General features: G+C 37.4%; 2 protein-coding genes across 11 annotated transcripts in view; both read left to right on the top strand.

Annotated features, from left to right (window-relative positions):
• The window catches only part of gria3a (glutamate receptor, ionotropic, AMPA 3a), a 76,860-nt gene extending 61,187 nt beyond the window's left edge, over positions 1 to 15,673 (top strand). For 2 of the 10 annotated variants that reach the window (XR_015489912.1, XM_087251167.1), the window contains 4 exons: positions 5,305 to 5,351; positions 5,424 to 5,538; positions 10,962 to 11,209; positions 14,286 to 15,673. Coding sequence is in view for 5 of the 10 variants with exons in the window: in XM_087251167.1 (XP_087107293.1) it covers positions 5,305 to 5,351; positions 5,424 to 5,538; positions 10,962 to 11,207 (408 nt within the window). In the remaining 5 variants the exon portion in view is untranslated. 10 annotated transcript variants of the gene reach the window in all.
• A 1,084-nt stretch (positions 15,674 to 16,757) lies between these two features.
• nlgn3b (neuroligin 3b) overlaps positions 16,758 to 17,446 on the top strand; it is a 67,333-nt gene continuing 66,644 nt past the window's right edge. The window contains exon 1 of the mRNA XM_087252567.1: positions 16,758 to 16,969. The gene's annotated coding sequence lies outside the window, so the exon portion shown is untranslated. The remainder of the gene's footprint in view (positions 16,970 to 17,446) is intronic.

Raw genomic sequence — 17,446 nt, 5'->3', positions numbered from 1 at the left:
GGATCCACAAGTCACGCTGTAACAGCTGAGAGGAGAGGAGATGTGTGCAAAGTTTCTGTGTTTTCTAAGTAGTTGGGGCGTTTTAATTACTCACGTTTGCATCCCTCGCCATAGTAAGCTTCCGCAAAATAGCCCATATGAGATAAATGACGTCGTTACGTAATAATCGGTATAGGTATACTAAGAGGATACCTAATTGCCCTGGTCTGCATCACGGTGCACCGAGGAAACAATTAATTTTGACACCTTTGTTATATATATAACATTTAAACATCTTTAAGAAAGATACATAAAGATATTTAGAGGACATAAATGTCTTTCAAAGAAAAATGCTATATAATAAGTTTACCAATTATACAAATTTTATTATTCTTACTGACAGGTTTCTTTAAAAACATCAGTTCCCAAAACTAAGAATTTATTAATTTTGTGTTTTAACATTTTTAATTCAATTCGTTTACCACTGTACTACTCTGTGTTAAAAAAATTCCATTCACAAAATCTAAGCACATTTTATGGGGTTGGCAAAGCTCTATTGCTCACACATACAAATTTCTCTGTACAGAAAATAAAACTCCATAAGGGTTAAAGACCAATTATAATGAATTTGTTTTGTTCCATATTAATGCTGTATATTCGCACCATAGTCAGCGGTGATGGCTAATTACTGGATTAAGCTCAACTCTAGTTTATTTTGGAAGATTATTGGCTCAGCACGCCTTCATAGCTTTACAGTTTTATTGCCAATTAGGGTTAATACACAACAGACCAATTAGATCACAGTTTAGCGATTTAAAAATAGCTGTAGCATTATCAGTGATGTTTTGATGTTTTCAGTTTTTGTCCGCAAAACGTTTCAGTTGTCCTTCATTAATGCAAAGTATTTACAAATGCAAGGATTTGTGTTGATATAGTCCAAATTATATGCCTGTGGCGTTTCTAAATACTTGGCAAGGATCCTATTCTGAGAGTTGTTTAGTGTGTCAAATTGTCGGTAGTGGAAATAGAGAAGTGTGAAGACTTGGAGGAGAAGTGTAATATCTGCATATCTCCAATCGTTTTTTTAAAGACTGCATCTTTGGTCTTTAGCCAACTCCCTGCTACAAGTATGCAAATCCCTTCGGAGCCGCCAGCTCTCTCAAGATTATTCCCTAAATTGGCGTGTAACCCATGGAAAAGCTCATAGCTCCCTTGTTGATAGGATTAAAGAAAAATATACGACCACTGGGGCAGACAGTCCTGAAGGGCCTAAAACATCACAGGAAAACGTGAGAATTCTAATTAAACACTCCTAGAAATCAGCGTTGGAGAAAGATCTGGTGCCGTACGGAAGATTTACAAAACGCACACATTCGTCTGCACATGAATGCACAGACAATCACACACACAAACACGAATTCATTATACACACACTTATGGCCACTTTTCTTTAGCCCCCGTGCCTGCAGAATGGTCACCCTGTGTTCAGCCTATCATCAGGGCAAGGCAGCCCCGCTTAGACCTGATTGGTCTTCAAGAGCAAGTTCACTGCAGTGATTGGCTATCGCTCATGAGTCTCTAAACTCTGAGATCAAAATGGCTGCCTAGTCCACACATTGATAAGTTGAGCATGCTGGGTGGAGGGTGTCTAGTCTGTTATGACATCACAACTGCATGTTTCTCATTTATTGACCTGAGTCTGATCCAAAATGCATGAATGGAGTAATTCAGCAAACCCTGCAAGTATACCATGTTATTAAAGCATTGATCTTCACAGAAAACAAACAAATCGTTGATTAAAGTAAAAGTGAAAATCCACCACAGCATAATGGATGTGGTTGTAAACCTAGGAATGCATGAATAAGTGAGTTGTATTTAGCTGTTGCTCAACATGGGCTCCGTTCTTCGTACGTGGATTACTCAATTAGCTGGAATTGGTTATTGATGATTTGATATGGGATTCAGGATAGTTTTGCTTTTCACAACACATCTTGTTGAGAGTTGTTGTCATAGCAACAGGTCTGGAAGCTCAAACCTGCTCATTTTATATTAACAGGATTAGATTGAGTCATTTTAAGCAAAGGTAATATTGAAAGCATGTGCCAAAAGTAAAAAAAAAATAATATATATATATATATATATATATATATATATATATATATATATATATATATATATATATATATATATATATAACTTATGAAATCTGAACTCTGAAATAAAAGTACAAAAACTGTCAAACTGTCCTTTACCTATATCAAAATGCTTTTTTGATGCAAAATTAATTTTAACAGTCAGTTATTCCTTACGCGATTAAGAAACTTGAATAGGCGACTATAATAAAAAAAAATTTGCTCTAAATATAAAACTAAATAAATTGCTAAATACTCTTGACACATGAATGTGAAAAGCCTGCAGCACAAAAAATGTGGAAAGGTATTGCGTGTCATATTTAACAAACCGTTTACTGCTAATTTTATGTAATTTTGCTCATATGGATGATTAAATATTAATCAGATGATGTCATTACGCTGCTGTGTTGTCAGCCAATCGTTGCATTTCTGATCATGATTTCGAGGATCGATAGATCTGTGCTTCACAACAAACGCAGCGATCTCAGTTCAGGGGCTCTATTTTAATGATCTAGGCACAAAGTCTAAAGCACATGGCGCAAAACCATTAAGGGAGTGTCCGAATCCACTTTTGCTATTTTAAGGACGGAAAACGTCCTGGCGCATGGTCTAACAGGAAGCAAGTTGTCGTGAATAAACTGAAAAAAGCCCCCCAATATGAAAGCATGGAGGCAGTGGTTTTATATTTATGCAGAAAGTAACACTTTTTGTAACATTTTAATCCTTTAATTCTTTTTCATTTGTAAAGATATTTGCATATTGCTGTACATAATGTGTGTATAAAGCAATGTGTAATGCAGAGTTCAGACTGCATGATTTTAGCCCTAATTTTTACTCGCCGACAAGTTTTGCGAAATCGCCGACAAATGTCTGAAATCACAGGCAAATCGGTGCTCGTTCACGCGAGTAACAGTCACACAATGTGAACTATCAAAGACGCAATATGAGAGAATCGCCGATGAGTCGCCGATGCCTGTGATTTATTTGCGATGCTAAATATCTTGAGCTGTCGGCAATTCAAGTCAATCCGTGTGAAATTTGTTTTGACTGAAAATAACATCAGCGATCATTTACAGCCAATGAGAGCACAGCATTCACTAGACTAGTGTGTGTGTGTACCTGCAGGCCAGCGGGAGGCTGGGAAAGAAGTTAAAAGTACCCCTTTTCAGTTTATTTTGACCCAAGAAATGGAAGAAAAACTAGTTATAGTTTGGCAGCAGCACTCGTGTCTGTTTGATGTGTCATGTGAGCAATATCACAACCAGGTCAAAAAAGAAAGTTGAGGAAAAATTGGTAATTCCCTTCAAACCCAGGTGAGCAAATACATTGTCTACCCCATCAAAGGCTTCTTTTTTCGTTATGTAGTTAATAACAAAAGATTTCCTACTTGTTTTTGGTTGAGAGACATAGTTTGGACTAAGTTGTCAGCGATTCTTCCTATTGTAAAGTCATGCAATGTGAAAGCCCCTGTCGCCGATCCATCTTGCAGTGTACACAAAGCAGCATCAAAACGAGATAGTCATGCAGTGTGAAAACAACTGTGACACGAATACTTTGAAAATCAAGCAGTCTGATCTCGGCATAAGTTTTCAGCTGGTCTATTGACAGTCTATTTTAGTTCCTCAAAATATCAACACGCCAGCAATGCACCTTAACACACCTCTTTTCTAGACCAAAACACCCATGAGTCCACAAAGTAGCGCAAATTGATTTGCTATTTAAACAACATGGCGGAAAATGGGAAAAATAAACTTGCGCTGGTCTGAAAATAGCAAAATGTCTGGACAAATGCGTCATGTGCCTTATTATGCCGGGTGTATGATAGGGCCCCAGATCATCCAGACATTTTAATCTGATTCGCGAACTTGTTTGAAGAACCAAGTTAGCCCAAGATCAGTTATCAAGATTAAAGGATCCAGTATCTGTCAAATCATCTTAGATCATTTAAGCAAGGTACGAAGAACGAACCCCAGGAGTCACTGAAACAGGTTTTCTAATCTCAAACCTGCACAGTAAATAAATATCTTGTTAGTACTTAATTTGAGGCGTTTTTCAGTTTACGTTTGTTCAATTGCATTATGCATCTCTGTTATAACAACTTTTGATGTTGAAAATGCAACACTGCATCAAAATGACATTTGTAGAGGTTTAAAGCAGCATTTGGTAAATTACAGCAGAAAACCCAGGTAATAAGCTGTCAGTAATAATTCAGTTATTTTCTGAATTTATTCTAGGAGTGCATAAACAGGATTAGACTACAGCAGCCATGACAACTTTAGTAATAGGTAATTTAAGGTGACTCGTTTGGATAAAAATTAGGTCAATTGTGGATTTTCACTTTCATAAAAAAAAAAAAAAAAATAGAAGAAATCTCATTCTTTCAATTGTGTTATTTACCATTCAAAGCCTGAAGCTGGCTGGTGTTACGGTGGTAAGTATGGTATATTTGCTTTGCTGGATTACAACTCTCATCATTTAGCAGAAGGAAAATAAAGTGAGTTTCCCAGCAGTCCTGCTGATGGCATACTAACATCTTACAAACCGAAATAATGCCCAATACCCTGTGAGCAAATGATTATCTGCAAAAAAAAAAAAAAAAAAAAAAAAAAAAAAAAAATATATATATATATATATATATATATATATATATATATATATATATATATATATATATATATATATAAAATGATTACTTATGCTGCAAATATCTCCAAAGCAAAGCAGTATTAATGTTCCCCTTCTTACTAATGTGCCAACCTCCATTAAGGCCTGGCATTTTTAAGACGTTTGTAAGATGTTCGGCTTCAGCCCTCACCCACCACAGACCGGTTCCCCTTCTGACTGCTGGGTCCTGTTTGTCTGTTAGTCAAGTAAGGGTTTTTCTTTTCTCCTGATGGATCCGGCTTGCTGAATACTGGGTTGGAAAAGTTGCATTCACACACTCACCACAATTCCAATAACGAAGCTCATCTGCCCAATGCTCTTTGTAATTATGCTCTGTTTGGCTGTGTGACCATGGTTACTCTCTCTGCCTCTGTTGGAACAGTGAGTGCCGATTACTCAAAGCGATAACAGTAGGTAGCACTGCCAGGTCAAAGGTCGAAGGTAACACTGAGGCTAGCCCTGCCTGCATTCCCTCTCTCTCTCTCCATCTCTCCCTCACTTATTCTCTCGCTGTCTACAATATCAACAGCACAAGGCCAGGTGTCCTACAGTATCGCTTTGGTTAACAGATATTCGGTAGGTTAAAGTTTTAATAACATAAAATAACATAATGGTGCCATGTTATTTATGTTATTTCCCCTCGTGAAGAACTCCTGTAAACCTTGCAGTGTTGAAACTCAGTGAACAAGGCATCTTAGACAAGCTGAAAAACAAGTGGTGGTACGATAAGGGTGAATGTGGGACCAAAGACTCTGGGAGTAAGGTTAGTCTGCTCACTCATCTTACAGTACTTCCAACAAACATATCCATATACCACAAACATCATAACGAGTTTCCTGTGGCTGGATTCACTTTCTTTTGGCCGCTTTTCATCCTATTTACATGCGCACAGGCCATTATGCATCACGTAGTCAGAAAATCACAACCTTTAGCATTAATGAGACAACACAACAGATGCACCCACTCACACAGAAGGAGATGTGACATGTTAACAAAGCACTTACAAGTGTTCATAATTCATTATTTTAATGATGTAGTCATTACTCTAAGTGTTACATAAACGTATCTTGTAGTAAGCATTCATAACAGTGATTTAGCAATTATTTCATTAGACTTTTTTTTTTTTTCCTCTTCTGCTGCTGTGACATGGCCTCGTTCTCGATATCGCTGTTGTGTTTACCGATTCGGGTTTAAAGCTTCTCCAGGCAACGTTTGTAATCATTAGAATGATCCTTTTAAGGAAGCACAGTCACTCACAAGGTATTTCAAATTGGCTAAATGCAGTGATGCATTTGCTCATAAAGCTAATTAAGGGGGCAAGTAGGAGTCTGAAAGCAATATGCTATATGAAGACAGATAAAATCGTGTCATTATGTATAGCTGGGACAAATCCTTCACTAGAAATAGAATAGTCACAACATTTTAGGGTTCACAGATTAAACTTAAAACATAGTTTTTTTTCTGAGGGAAATCAATGTATAATATATGTTTTGAACCCACCAAAAACGACATGACAAACAGCATTTCCCCAAGCTAAAGAAGCAAGTAATATTATTTAAAGGGCACCTATTTTACCCCTTATACAAGATGTAAGATTAGCCTTTGTTGTCTCCATTTATTATAGATATTGATTTTACAGTCTTTATTACAAACACTCTCTGTTTACAAACGTTTAAAACTTCATATAGAGTTGGAACAAATATTTTAATCCCAGTTTATTTGCAAAACAAATGTTCTGTATACATGTGCATACATGATATTATAGAAACATGGTGCCTGTCAATTATTTGAGTGGGCGGGGAAAACCGCACTCCTACGTCACGTTGCGGTGGGTCTCAAAATCACTGGGATTTGGGTCCTATTTTAACATCAGGAAATTTAAACAAAAGAGACTTGTTGGGTTTTTATCACAATATGACAGTGGACAACAGGGGCATAGTGGGGGATATGTCCCCCTCTCTTTTAGAGACAGAGCATTTAGAAACAGGTGATTAATAATCATATGAACATAAACTTTTGGATCTCATACAGCTGCCACCCCAATTTTAAAATGTCCACTATTCATACAGACAGTTCTGTCCAAACAGCTTACAAAAGTTGATTTTCATCATAGGTGCCCTTTAACATTGTGCTAACGTAGTGTCATCCGCACAATTATTAAACACCATAATGATAAAACACATAATACTAAAATAATATAATAAGCATTATTTTAGCAACAGAAATGACATGGAACACTTGTGTATGTAACTCATGAGGAAAAAAAACATCAAATGTTAGGCGTCACGCAGGGATTGGTGATTTACATGTTGTCACCATATTGATAATTATGCTCAAACTTTGCTACAATTACTTTCACTCATAAAAATAAATGTGCCAGTATTTTAGTGTAAAATTACATTACATTATATTTTTCTTGGAGCAGTTTTTTTGTTTATTTGACCATTTAAAAAAATCACAATAGTTTTTACTGTATGGAACCTTTTCACTATTTCAGGTTTCTCAGTAGTGGAAGGCGTCATGGTTGGGTAAACTTTTAGCACAGTGAATGGGAGAGTACAACTAAAAAAAAATTTTACAATCTGATTTGCTGAAATAATAATAGAAAAGCAGCAAGGTGGTGTCATCAAGACTTTCAGAAAAAAAAGAACAAAAAATTGGAGACTAATGACAGCAGCCAGAGGAGAGAATAACATCACATTTACTCTCAGCCCCATCAACGCTGCATTAGAAACACATCGCATAAGCGCTATTTCATTTTTTGTAACTTGATGCAAAGATGATATGACACATTCATAAATGCATATAAGATTTAAGATTAGGACGTTAAATGCGTCATAACAGTCTTGTGAAAAGGGTCCATTAGTAATTTTAGTTTAATTCCAATCCTGATTAGGTAGTTCATAAAACCCAAAGTAGCACACTGTACAGTTTCAGGAGTGACAACCGCATTTGAATACCCTAAATATGAGAATAGTACCCTCAATAATTTCAGGAGTGGCAACTGCATTCCAATACCCTAAATATGTAAATAATACCCTAAATAAATGTGAATTCCCCAAATATTTTTTCTGTTTGTACATTGCAAAACTGGTTCCAGAAACAGAAAGGATTGAGAGAGTGGTATTGATGGTTATGTTCTTATTTGCTTTTTTTTCAACTAAGAACTAGCAAAAGTAATTAAGACATACATTTCTCCCTGATTGTAATTTAATTTTATTTATTATTTTTTGCAGCACTGATTGAACAACTAGTCCAATTTGCTTTTATGCACACTGCAAAGATTAGTAAATGTAATTGTCACTATAGGCATAAGATTCTGCCCGTATGATAACCTTTGATAAAAATACGGTTTCATGATATTGTAATTACTGCTCTACAATATAATCTTTTTTAATGTCTGGGTAAAAAACTAAAACTTTTTTCTTCTTTGAACACAAAATATGTTATTTTGCAAAACATTTATAATATTTTGGAGCAGTAAACATTCCAGGCTAAACAATTAAAAAAAAATTAGTTTCACAGATTACTTTACAACAGCATCTTCGATAACCTTTCTGCTGGAGGTACCGTTGTCCTAAAAACTAAAAGAAATGTAGCCTAAATAAAAAATCGTACACATACCTTAGCAATGGTATAGCAGAAATTTTTGTGGTTTTAAAACTGACTTCACGCGGTATACCTTGAAAACGGTTATTGTCACTACCTAGTTACTAGTTAATTTATTTGTAGAATGCACTGTCACTACTGTAAATTATTGAGCTGTTGTGTGTACAAAACAGGATTAGCACTACAAGGTGAAGTGGCAAGCTCCAGTGTGTATGTAGCCTTTTCCCCCTATTAGCCAGTGGCTTCGGTTTAATAGAGACCACATGCAGGAGAGCGTGTTTGCCTGGAGACTCTAGTTAATGAGCATAAAATGCAATTGTTTTATTACAATTCTCTATGCAATCCAGTCTGATAAGGAAGTTAATTAACTCTGAAAACACGTCCCATATGCATAAGAGCAGCAAATCTGCTTTACCGTAGACTGTATGGGCCTGTTACCATGGCAACCGTATTGGAAAACAGGTTTCTGGCTTTGCATTCAAAAGAGTAACGCTACACTCGCAGTCCTGTGTTGCTGTGGCGTCCTTTCACAGGCTTCCAGTGAAGACAGACTGCGCTTGTGTGTGTCTGTGTGCTGTGTGTCTATGTGTCTCTGTCTGAGTGTGTGTGTGTTGGTAGACAGTCAGGCTGGTGGTCACAGCAGCAGAACCGAGTCCTGTTGAGGCTTGTCTGTGTTTTGAGGTGTGGCGTTGGTCGCATGCAGGTGTCTGTTAATGAGTTTTGAAGGCTGTGAAGCTTGCAGAAGTAGTTCAGAGAGGGGAATTGCCATAGTAACATCAATATTCTTCCCCCTCCTTCTCCTCTTCACCACTTCCTCTGTTAAGATGGCAGACCGAAGAAGCCAGAGGATCCGACTGTAGCTCTGATGGCAGCTTTTTTTGTCATGTTATCTGTACTGGCTCAACTCCACCTCTAGAGGGGGCAACAGGCTCAGAGCTGGCTCTTCATCTGTGTGTGTGCGCGTGTGCTTATGTGTGTATGTGAGCGCGCATGTCTGTGTGTGTGTTATCTAGCAGGGCAGTGTTTCACTGTCTCTCTGGCCAGTAGAGAGGAGAGAGGGAATAACGTCTTCCTTTCTTGAGCTGCCTGAGCTTTTAATCCCTTAACTTTAACCTTTGACCTCTGGGCACACCTCGAAATGATTTGATGCCCTTTTTTTAATACCCCTCTCAAGTACCCCTTTTTATTTAGCTCATCTTCTTTCCCTCAAAGCAAGTTGCGTGCAGTGTGTGATGGGGCTTGCACAGCTAGTCACTTCTACTAGGCAAAAAGTAGTCGAGTATACTCACGGTTTACATTATTTATACCATTCAGCATCAGCAGTCAGTGCTTTTTCCGTCTGCATTAGTGGAGGGTTTTGCGAGTGCAGATAAAGTCTGCTTGGCTGAATCAGATAAGAAAATGCAAAAAAAATCAAATTAAAAAATGGTTATGTCTCAGCTGTTTAAGGTTTCTGTCAGCCTTTGAGTGCCACTTAATTTAAAGGGGTGGTCCACTATGATATCATATTTGAAACTCTCTATGCGGACGCTTTCCTGCCTTCTACATCTCGAATAATGAACTCACAAATGATTTGTGAACGTTTCATATTACTTACACATGCTTATTCCAAATATATGTGAAAGACACTTGTCAGATTTTACTTTAAAGAGCAGGCGTGAGGTTCAGCTGTGTCCTCTGTGTCATTTTCTGTCTGATTAAGGCTTAAACTGATACGGCTAACAGCTACTCTGACTGACAGTGTTTACACAGCGCAAAAGTGCATGCTTGTTGTGGCGTGGTGCTTTTCCTGGTGACATGAAGCCGATCCACAAATCACAACACATTATGTTAGCTGACCAATCAGAGCCTCTTGTGGACAGGCCTTTCAGAGGAACTAGAAAATATGACAGTTGTTTTCATGTTAGCTGAGTAGCTGTATATAATCAAAGTAATATATATGAAAAAATAACATGATTTTCTACAAATGAAGCATGAGCACACATTGCTTTGCAATTTATAAACACAACCAAGCCTTAAAAAAAACACTCTGGACCACCTCTTTAAGTTCACTTTGAGTCATTTTTCATTGGTATTTAAGCTCAAAATTAAATATATCAAATTTCTACAGCATATATATATATATATATATATATATATATATATATATATATATATATATATATATATATATATATAAGAATGTCATTAAAAAAACTTAAATAATTTAATAGTGTGAAACTTTCATGCATTAGAAAGGTGTCAGAGATCTTGAAGCCTCATTATGAAACCATAGATGCCAGTATATAATATTTTACAATGTAATGTACTCAATATTTGATTGTTACAGCATATTAAACAACACGTACAGCGAACCAGTGTGCTGACTAGTCGTGCAACCCCTAGTGTGCAAGAGAGCAAAAGATGTAGAAATAAACTTGTGTGTGTGTGAGAGAGTATAAATGAGTGCATGCTAGGTTGTGAGAGCTTGCATGCGTATGTTTAAATCCCTTTATTCATTATTACAGTATATAGTCATTTACTGTGCATCCAGGTCTCTTTCATGTGTACTAACTGCGTCTCCCCCCCACCCCATAGGATAAGACCAGCGCGCTGAGTCTCAGTAACGTGGCTGGCGTTTTCTATATCCTGGTTGGAGGTCTGGGCCTGGCCATGACTGTGGCTCTGGTGGAGTTCTGCTATAAGTCGCATCAGGAGACCAAGCGCCTCAAACTTGCCAAAAATGCCCAGAACTTCAAACCAGCCCCTCCATCCACTGCACAGAGTTTCACCACATACAGAGAGGGCTATAACGTCTACGGAACAGAGAGCGTCAAAATATAATGGTTCGTCTAAGGCTGTTTTCTCTGTGTGTGTGTGTGTGTGTGTACATGTGTGTTTTGTACTGTATGTTGTTCGTGATACCATTTCTTCAGTTAGGGTTTCATCTAATGGTTCTGTTCAGAGGTAAGTAAAGTTCTTCACTGTGTTGAAAGCTGCTGATATAGAATAGCACTCATAGTCTGTCCTTACTGTCTGACAGATATCACTGAAAGAGTTGTTCTGAGAAATTACACTTGTCTCTGAAACTGCCCCGGGCTCTGTGTAAACATAAAAAACAAGAACTGGAATGTGGCCCAGTCATGTTAGAGAGTCAGCAGAGATGAGCTTATCGCTTCACCATTTTGTTTTAGTCTTTATATTAGTCTTTTATACTCTACACAAATGAATATATTTGATCAAAACAACACTGAAATGGCTGTCTTAATGCAGTTATCAGGGTATCTGCAAAGTCTTAAAAAGTCTTAAAGTGTCTTTAATTTCAAAAAACTAATTTTAGTCCTTAAAAAGTTTTAAATCTACTGAAATATTGCGTTGTAGGTCTTAAATCATTTTAAATGGGTCTTAATTTTTCTTTGTCCATGTAAAGCAAATTTACCCAATTGGGCCAACACCCATCCAATCAGTTTTAAGAAACGTTAAAAGAAAGTTTTTAGAAACATTGTGTTTACTGGTTAATAAGGTTTAATTATCCTCCTTACAATAACATTTGTTTTAATGGGTTTTCTTAAAGGTTTTAACTTACGTAAGCCATTAAAAGAGTCTTTAGCGTTTAACCTTGTGTAAGTCTGAAATTTCATTCATTATGCCTTAGAGTGCTGAAGTTTGCCCTGCGCACTTGCGGTTTTCAAAGAAACTTTTTTGGTGCATCAATCTTGTCAATGCTATTATTCAAAAGGGTAAAGATTCGCACTCATCAAGTAATTGCTTCGTACTGTTTTTATTTTTTATTTTTACATTCTTCAGGTGATTGTTTTTTTGATAAAAAGGTGGAGTGAGAGGATTGCATCACACACTGAGGAAGGCATTGTGCCGAAATGCTTGTTTTTTTAAATCAACCGAAGGATGTAAAAATAAAAAAAAATAACAGTCCGAAGCAATTACTTGATGAGTGTGAATAATTACCTTTTTAAATAATATTCATTATGGTCTTAAACGTCTTAAATTTGACTTAATGAAACCTGTAGAAACCCTGTTTAAAAGCATTATTTCTGGTATTATTTGTGTTAATGGAAAAGCTTTGATGCCCGAGAAACACAGTTATGATGATTATAAACAGTTAATGTTTTAATGAATAGAAAGTTCTGAAAAACTGAATTTATTTGAAATTTAAAGTAATTAATAATCTCTTAATTCATATAGAGTAAATCCTTGCAGACTTTGATTGATAGTAATAATAGTAAATAATGCATTTGATTTGTAATGTGCTTTACTTAGACCCAAAGTGCTCCAATAGCAGAAATTAAATACATGAAAAATTATAATAAAAATAAACCATCAACTAAAAACAAGCTTAAATGAATGCGTCCTAATCAACTTTTAGAATAATCCAAAGTTGGTGCATTTCGGATATTAAAAGGAGGCCATTGCTTAATTTAGACTACAGGTGTCAAACTGGGTTCCTGGAGGGCCGCAGCTCTGCACAGTTTAGTTCTAACCCTAATTACACACACCTGATCAAACTGATCAAAGTCCTCCAGTTTTGTGTGAAACCTGCAGGTAAGTGTGTTGAATCAGGGCTGGAATGAAATTGTGCAGAGCCTCAGCTCTCCAGGTACTAGGTTTGACACCTGTGTGCTAAATTATGGAATGGTCTTCCTCGTAATATCCGAAATGGGAAAAGGGCTTAAAATGAGAAAGCTCTTTCTCCCATAGTCTTTCCTTCACATAAAGGCTGAAGATAGTGTATATAAAATAGTTAATTATATGAAAGAGTCTCAATAAGTCAAGTAGAAAAACTTTAAGGAAAAAATTATTTAGTGAATTAACACACATTTTGCCAGTAGAGAGTTTTACCCAGCTATATTTGTAAGTGCCTTAATATGTGGTCAATTTTTCAATGGAGTCCATGCAGCTATAGAATGTAGTGCGAGGGCAAAGTATTAACCTCACTTCAGGTTGAAGTTGGTCAAGAGATTTAACTGAAACGCTGCTAGATTTGAAAATGACTTCTTCAAGATTTTCTTCACAACTCAACAGACAAGGGCTCCATTACAGACGAGGGCTTTTTGCCTGCACAATTTAACTTAAATATTGCTAATATGAGCACACCTTTGGTCTGGTAGAACTTGCAGTAGCTTTAAACAGCCAATTCAAATGTTATTGCTCAATAGAATGGGCATTATCAGCTGATAGATATGAGCCTGTAAGGGCTTTCTGCACTTAGTGGTGGGCCCAGAAGGCTGTTATCATCCATCCACATGGTTAATTAGCTATAGAACACTTGCGAGAATTAAATTAAGGGAATTATTTATATTATTTGTCACATTTCCCATTAATTCTATTTTTTTTAATGCCTACCCCTAACCCAACCATCACAGCAATGTAAAACAGATCTGGATCTGGAGTCTTCCCTATTAGTATAGCTCATTAACCATGTGGATGGATGATAACAGCCTTCTGAGCCTACTAGTAGGTGCAGAAGGCCCCTACTGGTCCATATCTATCAGCTGATAACCACAACTAATGCTCATTCAAGTGATTATGAGTTATAACATTTGAAGCAGAGCTTTAAAGGTGTAGCTTTTACAAAAATGAAAAAAAATGCTGGTTATTTAAGATTGAGGTGACTTTTTATTCTTCAGCAGGGCAATAAAAAATCTTCTTAGCTTAATCTGGGGTCTTTATCGATTCATAAAAAGCGAGTCATAAATGAAATTGAAAACATATACGGGCAGAATTATCCATATGAATTGGTGTCATAAATCATCTCTCAAGCGTCATTTATATCAGTACTTTGTTGTTTTACTTCCATTGGAGTTTTACTTCCATTGAATTATTGTGTTATTGTAAAAGAAAAGAAAGCAGAAACACATCTTGTAAGTCTTAAAGGGTCGGGCTGCTGTCTTGTCTTATTCTCAGATTGGAAACCTGTCCCTTGCTGATCATGTGGCATGGGATAGACTCTCCGTCTCTTAGAGTCGACTGCGATTCGCTTTAGAAAGTGGACACGTACCCAACCAAAACTCATCTCACCGGAACACACGTCTTCTCGGCTCTGACCACAACATGAACCGGTAATCACACAACAGACTTTTGGATGGAGCAATCACTCGCCCGCCCGCCCTCTCTCAGTGCCTTACTGAACCAGTGGCAAAACATCAAAACACGCAGGCCAAAGTCCTGGAGACGTCCTGCTGGGTGCTGGGTCTGAAACCATTATTTCAGTTTATTACGAGAGGGAAAGACTGAAAAGAAGGGAGGGAGGGAGGGAGAGACAGACAGACACACAGTAAAGAGAGAGAGAGTGTGAAGATTGATTTGGTTGATCTCATGATCAGTGATGACAGTGTTATATGACTGACAGCCAGTTTGTCTCCATGACAACTCACATTAGGAGTATCTGCAGACAAACATTTTATGCAAACTGTAGGAAATATTATTTTGTTGAAGCTTTCTGCTTATTCATTTGTTTAAAATGTTTGTGCTGTGTTTCTGTCCTCATCCATGTAATCGTTATGAATAATGTAAATAACTTCAGATACATGACATGGCATCAGAAACGTTTCCCTTTCACACTTGACAGTTTTAGGAGTTCATTCATAGTCTACAGTGTTTACTTTAGCGGAAGCAAATTGCAGGCTGAGTGTATGAGGGTCTCTCTGTTTTCTGTATTTTAAAACTTAATAATGAGGGTGTAAGATTTGTTTGCCATAGTACTTTATTCTGAAACGTAGGAGATAATGACAGCACAGTCATATGCCATTGGCAACAAAAAAAGCTCATATTCCTCATGATCATAGATCAGTTCTTTTTTAAGCAAGCTTAGGAATCAACAACATGTTTAATAGTTTGTAATAATTTTATTGTGTTTTAAAAAACTAAACTGCAAGGTCACTGATGTAAAATATGAATTCTGTCACACCAGAAAAAAGTGAATATGTAATTTAATTTTATAAATCCACTGTTTCAATTCTGAACTTTTGTTTAGATGCTAAAAGACATATTTATTTTGAAGATTTTGTATAACTGACGTCTGTTTTATTTCTAAGTGAACTTGCATGTACAGTAATGAGCATTTCCCTCAATAAAGCTTCCCTTGTCTTTCCTTTTCCCCCATGCCAGCCCTTCCGCTTTCCCTTTCCTCATCCTCCTCCATCATTCCTGAGTAATTAAAAAAGGAATAGAAAGTTGTGAATTGGTCATGATGATACATCCTGAGCTCAAACAGTAATCTGTCCTTCTGCATGACTGCATCCAACTCTTAACATTTAAGTATATTTTGTAAATAAAGACAGATTTAAGACAAATTCATGTTGCCTAATGTGTGATTTCAGTAGCTATAAGTTTGCTCTCATGAAAAATACAATTTTGCCTGCATTTTTCGAGGAATTTTAGTTTGATTATTTTATGGTTGTCTACACATTAGGCTAAAGGAAAGTTTATTTATTTATTTATTTTTATTTTTAATTTTTTTACTTTAAAAGCACCCTTAAATCATTTAATTGTCATCTTTTATCAGATGTAACCGGCAGCCTGAGGTCTGCACAGATGCACAGGTTCCACTAAAACACTAAAAGAGCATGTCAAAAGCTCTGATTCTAGATAAGTGTTTCCAGCACTAAATGAAGAGATGATCACATTTATAACTCACTTACAAATAATCCTCATCACAATTGCAATACATGCCACCTGCTGAGCAAATAAGCGCCTGCTGCGCATGTAAATGTACTACAAGCTGCACAGCAGCAGCTGACAGTTGAACAGGTTTGTGTATAAAGAAATGGACTGTGAAGTGGTTCAGTGCTTCTGTTTTAGAGCATTATAGCCAGTGTAGTTTCTCTGAAGGTTTACTGAAAGGAAGGCGGGTGTGCTGTGGCTGCAAAGCCCTTTTGAGGATTGCTGTGTCGATCACTGAAATCTTCCTTGAGGACTGTGCTGCTGCTGCTGTGCCTGTAAGTGTGGAGGAAACATTGGCTAAATCTCGACATCCTTTCATTTGAGCAAGTTTCCCTTAGTGGTGCTTGTTTTGACTCTACAGAAAGAACACAAGCACAAGGGAAAACAGTGCAGTGTCCCCTTCTTTCTGTTCTCATATAGAAGGTTCTGGCTTGATGCTTTTTGCAGCAGCTCTGCAAACTGATTTTAAGATTTTTATTCAGATAATAAATGGTGATGCACCTGCCACACCCCAGCAATGCCATAACGCTCTCATTTCCCCATGACTCAGTGCTGTTTTAATTTATATGCGGCGAGGCTGGTTTAGACGAGACGAGCTATTGCTGCCCATATCCGCCTTATTTACTTATTTATTTATTTTGTTTTGCTGCCGGTTTGTAAGCTCGCTCGTGTCCCTTCGGTTGCCTGGCAACGCGCGTGGCAGTGGGCGCTCCTGACCTTGCGTCCGCGACCGCGCAAAGCGCGCGCGCTTAAAATAGACCCGGGGAGATTGACGTTAATTGAAAATAAGAAAAACGCAAGAAGAGCCGATCGCCGTTCACACGGCTCGACAAGGAAAAAGGGGGCATGTTGGATGGTGGAAACGATGAGATACGAGATTATTACAGCGTTTGCTCGGATGCGATACCGGCTGAACGATTCGGCAGGTGAGCCCAATTTTTTTCTTATTTATGGCTGATCTGATGCGCGCCGTCGTTTCTCAATATCAGGCAGCGGTGAGAACGAGCAACCGCGAGTAATAAGAGCAATTTTCCGATGCTGGTAAATCCAAAAATGAGGGTACTTATGAAAAAAAGCGTAAATTGGATTGTGTACGAGTGTATGTGGAACGCGATTTGATTGAACAATGAACGCTGGACTAATGAATGCGCCGCATTGCTTGTGTTCGGGAAATGGCTTTTATCAAATTGAGGCATTTAAAAAGGAAATATTTTCATTTTTTACCCTTGATTTAATTTTAACGGCATTTTCATTCTCGCATCTGCAGCATGAAAGCTCGCAATCGCAAGACGGTGAGCCTAGAGCGAGGAAAAAGGGGAGAGGGGGAGACGAGTTGATAGAGAGGGGGGAGAATTATCATTCGGATAACCTCAGAGCCGTGATTTGCGGCATCTGGGCTGTGG

Source organism: Danio rerio, chromosome 5, assembly GCF_052040795.2.
Source record: "Danio rerio strain M-AB ecotype USA chromosome 5, GRCz13ab, whole genome shotgun sequence".
NCBI classification, from domain to species: domain Eukaryota; kingdom Metazoa; phylum Chordata; class Actinopteri; order Cypriniformes; family Danionidae; genus Danio; species Danio rerio.
The sequence above is the reverse complement of the archived record's forward strand: the minus strand, read 5'-3'. Positions and strand labels throughout refer to the sequence as shown.